Source organism: Protobothrops mucrosquamatus, unplaced genomic scaffold (genome assembly GCF_001527695.2).
Source record: "Protobothrops mucrosquamatus isolate PMUCROS unplaced genomic scaffold, P.Mucros_1.0 scaffold2239, whole genome shotgun sequence".
NCBI lineage: Eukaryota > Metazoa > Chordata > Lepidosauria > Squamata > Viperidae > Protobothrops > Protobothrops mucrosquamatus.
Window position 1 is genome coordinate 72,287 of NW_015388328.1, and position 7,717 is coordinate 80,003.

Sequence of the window (7,717 nt, forward strand, 5' to 3'; positions counted from 1 at the left end):
CTTGCCAAGGCCGGCCGGTGCCGAGGGAGGCGGGCGGGGACGGTCTTCCACGGAAAGGCCCTCGCGGAGAAGCGGACGCGGCCACCCTCCTCGCGCAGCTCCGCCGGACGCCGAGACCCTGGGCCTTATGAAGGCGGAGCGGAGGCGGGTGCCCCCCACCCCGCGAGGCCATCCGGCCTGTCCCCAAAGGAGGCGGGAGGCGGGTCGCCGCGCAAGCAGGGAAAGGCGGCGGCCAATCCGGGCGGCTCGGCAGAGGCCGGGGGGGGGGAAGGGGACTCGACGGACTCGGAGCCGAAAAGCGCCCCCCCCGCCAGCCGCGCGCCCGGAGGAGCTGCCCGTCCCGGGGCTGCAGGCTCCGGCGGGCGCGGCGTCGGGGCTTCTTGCCCGGCGGGGGACTCGGCTCGGCTTCTGGGCCGGCGGCTGGAACGAGGCGCGGCGGAAGGGCGGCTCTCGGGCACCTCCCGCGCCGCCCGCCCCGACGGAGAAGGAGTAGCCGCTGCCCGCCCAGCCGGGGCCCGCGGAGGGAGGGGGCTCCGCTCTGCCGGGTCCCTGTGGCTGCCCGGCCGAGGAAGGCGCTCTTTCGCCGGCGCCCTCGGCTTGCCCCGCGGGGCTCCGGGACGGCTCGGCGCCAAGGCGGCAGGCAGCGCAGGACCCGAGGCTGCCTGCGGAGGGGACGCCCGCGGCTCCCGGCGCCTTCAGCTGGGCGGGCGGACGACGCTTCAAGCCGGAGAAGCGCGCTGGGAATCGGGCCGGTCGCGGGCAGGCCGGACTCGAGCGTGGCTGGGTGGATCTCGGCGGGGCGGGCGGCGCGCCTCCGGGGCCGACGAGAGGCGCGGCTGCTGCGCTACGTCCGACCTGGGAGTGCGAGGGGCGGCTTGCCTTCTGCTCCCCCCCCCCGCCGGCTCTTCCTTCGGGGCTGTGCGGAGCTCCTCCGCCGCCTCCCGGGCTCTCCCGCCTCGTTCGCCCGGGGCTGCCGTCGCGCTACTTTCCAGCCAGACCCCGCGGCTTCTCCGGCGGGCTTCCTCGGGGACCTGCCCTGCTCGACGGCCCCGCTCCGGCTGCCGGGGGTCTCCGTCGTGGGAGCGCCCCGAGGCCTCCACCGCGGAGCCGAGGCAGAGAGGACCCGCGGGCGCCGCCTGAGCCCCAGGAATCTCGCCGTGCCGGCTGTGAACAGCCGCGGAAACGGCCCCGTCGGGGAAGCCAGAGGAGAAGCGTGACCTTCCGGGAAGGGGTTGTTCGGGCTGCCCCGGGCGGGGAAAGGGGGCGGGCGGGATTGCCGCCCTGGTTGCTCTCAGCCGACTCCGGGGAGGCGCTCCGAGTCCCCTCCGAGGCTCGGCTCAGCGCTTGCTTCCCACCCGGACGGAGCGGGCTGCCCCCTTATTTTGGGCGGCTGCCAGCGAGGGCTCGCTGCTACCCGCTTCCCCGGCCAGGCTTGTTTTTTCGTTCCGGGCATCTCGGCAGAAACGTGCGTGAAGAAAACACTTGAAGGAAGGAAAGAAAAAAGGCTTGTCGTTTAAGAAGAAGGAAAGAAAGGCGGGAGAGAAGAAGGAAGGTCTGGAGAGGAAGGAAAAAGAGGGAGGGAGAGAGAGAGAGAGAGAAAAAGGAAGGAAATGGGAATTAGAGGAAAGAAGGATGGATGGATGGAAGGAAGGAAGGAAGGAAAGAAGGAAGGAAGGAAAAAGGGAGAGAGAGAGAAAAAGGAAGGAAGGAAATAGGAATGAGAGGAAGGAAGCAAAGAAGTGAGGAAGGGAGAATAAAAAAGGAAGAAGGGAAGAAGGGAGGGAGAGAAGGAAGGAAATGGAATGAGAAGAGGGAGGGAGGGAGGGAGGGAGGGAAGGACAAGCACTCAGGCTTAAAAGATGCTCTGTCTGTGTGGTCACTGTTCTCTCCCAGAATCTTAGAAAAGTGACTGAGCTGGACGGCTGAGTGAAGGGCCCTCTCTGAGGGGGAAGCACTGCCAGTTTTCTGCACACTCCCCCCCCCCAACTCTTCAGACTGGAGAATCTCATCTCATGTGAGGGTGGGGGACACAAAGGGCAGAGGCTGCCCAGCCTTTCTAAGGCATGGGAACCTGCACCCTGTTTGGAGAAAGCAGGAGGCTGTTCATTATTTGGCACTTTTGCACATCTTGGTCTCCATTGCCCTGAATGGGAACGGCAGGCTCAAGAGAACATAAACCGCTCCTCCACCCCATCTCCCATTAATATGCAAGTGGACCTCCTCGTTAATTGCATCCAGTGATCACTTTAGCTTTGCTTTATTGCTTCACTTAATGGAGCTGTGACAATCCAGGGAATCTTTTAAAGAAATTGTTACTGTCACCTAAGGGCACCTGCACAGGCGCCCTTAATTGGGTTCTTTAAGGTGTGGAGTTCTCGGGGGCCCTGAGCTAGGCTGGGTGCAGGAGGGAGCCTCTGTCCCCCCACATGGGCCCTGCCCAGAGCAGGCAAGCTGGCTTGATCCAAAGGGGAAGTGGTAGGCTCCACTTTGTTCCACTCCTCCCTCCCCTTGTGCAATTTGCATGGGTATGGCATGTCCATGGCAAGGCCGGATCTGCTCAGCTCTGGGCTGCCTTTGTCAGTTGCAGGCTGGCTCCCTCCTGCACCACTGCTGCCAACACCCTTTCGCAACTGTTTTGGCCACTGGAGAGAGACAAGGACAGGACCAGCATGGCCGTGCAGATTGCCAGAGAACACAGGACGGCAGCCCTTTAAGGCCTAAGAGTCTCCCCAGCCAGACTCATGGACTCAAGCCTCCTGGGGCTGGAAATGGCTCAGAGATCTTCTAGTCCAGCCCCCTGCCCAGGGCAGGAATCCTTAAACTATCCCGACAAATGACCTGCCAGCCTTTGCTTGAAACCCTCCAGGAGCCAAGTTCTCCCCCTGCATCAAGGCTCTCCTGATCTCAGATCTAGATCTCCCTCAGGAAGCTTCCACCCACCAGTTCTTCTGCTGCCCTCAAGAGCTGTGTAGAATAAATGCAGACCCTTTAGGCTAAACATACTGGGTTCTTTTATCTGGTCTTCAGTGTTTTTTCTTATTTGTGACAACCAGAACTGGCCCCAGCATTCCAGGGCATAGAATGGAACTATCACCTTCCATGCTCTCAGTGCTCTATCCCAAACATTGCTCCAGCCCAGGATTGCATTAGCTATTTTGGCAGCTGCAACCCCTTGATCGTTCTCCCCAGCATTCTGCTGGTTCACTTTGTGCACCCAGTTTTTCCTGCCTACTTGCCTGCCTCCTGAATGGATTTTTGAGAAAAGGGCCTGATGTTCAAGTCTATCTTTCTGAATCCTGAGCCTGCCTTCTGAGGTGTTGGCTGTAGCTGCAACTTTGGCTTGCCTGCCAATCGTCTGAGTCATTTAGGAAAGCACCGAAGAGCAGTGTTGGGCCAGGACAGAACATAGCAGGGGCAGAGAGGGATGGAGGTTTTCTCTGCTAATAAGCAGAGAAAACTATCAAGTCCTTATACCTTGGCAGCGGCTTCCTGCCAGTCACTTCATTATTGTTTCTTTCACTGGGCAGTCTGTTTCATGTCATCTACACTCAACTAGGATCGAGCAGGTAGGTGGAAAACTATACGTGCCTGCTAACCAAAGACTAAGAACTATGCAAATGTACCACGACTCAAAATGAGCGGGACATTTTGGGTTTGTAAAAACCTTACACCTTCTCAAAAGGCACTTCTGGTGGCCCTCACTCAAGAAAGACGTTGAAAGTTATGTTTCCAGCTGCCCCATCTGTGCTTCAGCAAAAGGGAGGCAGGGAAAAACGCCAGGGCTACTCCAAACAATAGCTGAACCTTCAGCACCCTGGAGAGAGATTTCCATGGATTTTATTGTAGAGCTCCTTGAAAGCTTGGGAAACACTGTAATTTGTCATTTGACAAAAAAGGCCAACAAATGACTATGTCGGGTCGCTCCGGAACGCTGCCATAAGAAAGGGGAGGGGGAGCGTGTATGAGTGTGGATTGAGGATGTTCCTCTACTCTAACCTTCGTTGCTGCTTTTGCTTTGATGTATTCACATGGGAATTGAGGGGGGAAATGCCTTGGGGGCCATCTGGTTTCACAGGTGCCTGGGAAGCCGGCTGGTTATCACCTTTTTGGCCAGAAGTTCTCATAACATCTTCACATCAGCGGATTGGCTCCTGATGGACTGGGGCATTGGGTTGGAGCTGAAGAAATGGGACTTTCAGCTTAATTCTTTGTACGGGAACTTCAGATACCACCTTTTTACTCTGCAATCACATTCTCTCAGTAAAAGATCCTCTTTGAAACAATGCCTGTTTCCTGAGTGTGCTTTCCTGGGGGAATAGCTGAGGCAGGCCTTACAAGGCCTACAAGGAGCACCCATGGTATTTGTGCAACTAATAAATGAGGTGCTCCATGAACATTTGTCAAAGGGGTCCTAGTGTATCTTGATGATATCCTTATCTACATCGATGCTATATGCTATAACTGTCTTTGGGTACTTGAGGGGCTGTCACAGAGAAGAGGGGATTGACTTATTCTCTAGGGCACCAAAGGGCTGGACAAGAAGTAATGGCTGGAAGCTTGTTAAATAGAGTTCCAACCTAGAATTAAGGATAAATTTACTGACAGCAAAGACAATTAATCAATGGAACAGCTTGTCTCCCAGAGTTGGGGACAAAAAAGACTGGACAGCCATTTGCCTGGATGGTATGAGGCTCCTGCCATGAGCAGAGGGTTGGACTAGAAGATCTCCAGGATCTTTTCCAACCTTTGGAGTCTATGAGTTCTAGACATTGAAGGATTTACCGGCTAATAGACCCTTGGTGACTTTCTCCTAATTTCTCCAGCACCACCCTTTACAAGGATCAACCTTCTGATGTTTCCGTTTTTGAAGCCATATATTACACATGGGGAAATGGGGGCATTCGTAGTATGTATCCCTGTTGTCAGTGTGACATCTTTGCATTTAATATGGTCGGCATATCTGAGCTTTCCCCCAGCAAAGTTAATTCCAATTTCCACTTAGACTTATATACCACTTTACAGTGCTTCACAGCCTTCTCTAAGCGATTTACAGAGTCAGCCTCTTGCCCCCAACAATCTGGATCCTCATTTTACTGACCTCGGAAGGATGGAAGGCTGAGTCAACCTTGAGCTGGTGATACTCGAACTGCTGACAGCCGGCAATCAGCAGAAGTAGCCTGCAGTACTGCATTCTAACCACTGTGCCACCTCGGCTCTGGACACAGGCTTAATGGTCTTCCAGCAACGTCCAAACATAAACCAGCTGAGAAGTGGGTGGAGGAGGGGGCTCATGCAGGGCATCAAGAATGGTCCTCTGACTGTTGACCTGCCCTAACCTGAGCTGTCAGTGGTAGACTAAGGCATGCTTCCTGTCACTTGAGTCACAAGGGGAAACACTGGTGCCTTTGTCGATTGCACCCTTTCCCCAAATATTCCAGATCAATTCATGCTGCAGCAAGTGGTCCCAGTGGGCAGTGCTGGAAATATCAAAGCCCCCCCCCCAGAGTTGGCAAAATGGCTCCTCCCTCCCTCCCTCCCAGTGGGAAGGAACCTTGTCATCAGAAGCAGCCTGTAATGCCCTCATAGGGGACTGAACCAGGAACATTTCCCTTTCATAGTATAAATCAGCAAGATGATTTATACTCTTTGACAGACAGAATGGCTGTTTTGGGAAAAGACCACTGAAGGAATTTTAGTAACCAATTTAGCAGTCCATTTAATGCCAGAAAGGCATGTTATGAAATTCTGATCAAAGAAAACCCAGGCAGATGTCTCCATGCAGATCAGGACACTGGCCTCCTTGGCTGACAAAGAGCCAACAGTGACCAGTGACAGAAATGGAGAAGGTTCTGCCCACAGCAGCCTCCACAGGCTGACAAGACCTGGGCAAATGCTGGACTCACTGCATTATTACCACAATCATGAGTGATGTGTGATCATTTGTGTGCTAAATCTTCTGTTGAAGAATCCAGAAAATTGAATTCCAATCTTGCAACCAAAGGATGAATTTAGGCTGCTTGCCGGGTGGACTTGAATGAGGCCAAGGCTACACAGGGACTTCTCTTCTAAAAACAGGAATGTGAGGATAAGTCTGTTTGGAGGTTGAATTTAAGCCCTTGGGTTAGCATACTGAGTCCATTAACCCTGTGAGTTTCTCCCCTTTCTTGCTTTTGCTAATATAATGTGTGTGCGCCTGTTTAAGCAAGCTTTTAAAATTGAGTGTACCACATCACCAAGGCCAAATACCGAAGATACTTTTTCAGCAGTTTACATGGACAGAGAAATGAGGAGATCTTGCAGGCCAAATACTGATCTTTTTAGGAAGGATTTCCATTCTCCCTTCTGATTGAAGTTTGAATGAGTGAGAGTATATTGTGAATATTCCAAGAATTCAGGGACTTGTTTTTCATCTTGCTTGCAGCAATAAGGGCAGAGCCTATGAGCTGGAAGGTCAAGTGATTCAATGCCGTTGTGAGGAGGTCCCAAAGGTGCTTTTTTCATGAGGCAACTGGACTTTCTTTTTTCTCTTTGAAGATGTTTCGCTTCTCATCCAAGAAGTTTCTTCAGCTTTCACTGAATGGTGGCAAATGGAAGGATTTATACTCCTTGCAGAAAGCTGGTCATTTGCATTCTTTTAGAGAGTCATTGATGCCACCTTGAGGCTTACCTGTGTCATCAGGGTCACCTGAATAGTGCAAATGGGTGTGGAGCCATCTTGGAACTGTTGAAAGGACTGTAGACTAAAGATAGATGATGTCGTATCCCTCCCCATTGAGAGAGGACTGTTCAGTTTTGACATAGATGGCCCCTTTGACCTCTCTTTCAAACCAGTGGTCCTCTCTGTTCAAAATGTGGACTTTGCTTTGTCTTTTACATGCAGATGGACTGCTGAACCTTGTCCTGATGGGTTTGTTCTAAGAAGCGAAACATCTTCAAAAAGAAAAGGAAGTCCAGTGGCCTCCTGAAAAAGCACCTTTGGGACAACCATGACCTGGATGACTGAGAATCTCCATAGACGTTGTGAGGAGGTGCGCAATCAAGTAGAAATGGCTGCCTGGAGGTTGAACTAGGGGTGGGAGGAGAAAGAATAGAATAGAGCTGGAAGGGACCTTGGAGGTCTTCTAGTCCAGCCTCCTGCTCAAGCAGAACCTATACCGTCTTAGACAGACGATTTTCTGATCTCTTCTTAAAAATTTCCAGTAATGGAGCATCCACGATTTCTGGGGGTAAGCTGTTCCACTGGTTGGTTGTCCTCACTGTCAGGAAGTTTCTCCTTAATTCTAGGTTGCTTCTCTCCTTGATCAGCTTCCAGCCATTATTTCTTGTCCTTCCCTTTGGTGCTCTGGTGAACAACCTGGCCCCCTCTGCCTTGTGGCAGTCCCTCAGATACTGGAACACTGCTATCATGTCTCCCCTATTTCTTCTTTTCTTTAGATTAGCCACACCCAAGTCCCGTAGCGGTTCTTCGTATGTTTTAGTCTCCAGGCCTTTGATCATCTTAGTTGCTCTTCTCTGATTTTTTTCTAAATTCTCAACATCTTTTTTGTGATAAGGTGACCAAAATTGGCTGCAGTATTCCAGGTGCAATATTCCATCTTGATTCTATGCCTCGGTTTATACAACCCAGGATTGTATTAGCTTTTTTGGTTGCTGCTGCACTCTGCTGGCTCATGGTCAAGTGATCGTCCATTAGGACTCCAAGGTCCCTCTCACAGTT

General features: G+C 52.7%; 1 protein-coding gene across 1 annotated transcript in view; it reads right to left on the minus strand.

Annotated features, from left to right (window-relative positions):
- Positions 1 to 3,908: 3,908 nt before the first annotated feature.
- LOC107295149 (calcineurin-binding protein cabin-1-like) overlaps positions 3,909 to 7,717 on the minus strand; it is a gene marked incomplete at its 5' end in the record, with an annotated part of 46,999 nt that continues 43,190 nt past the window's right edge. The window contains one exon of the mRNA XM_015824448.1: positions 3,909 to 3,931. Coding sequence (XP_015679934.1) covers positions 3,909 to 3,931 — 23 coding nt within the window. The remainder of the gene's footprint in view (positions 3,932 to 7,717) is intronic.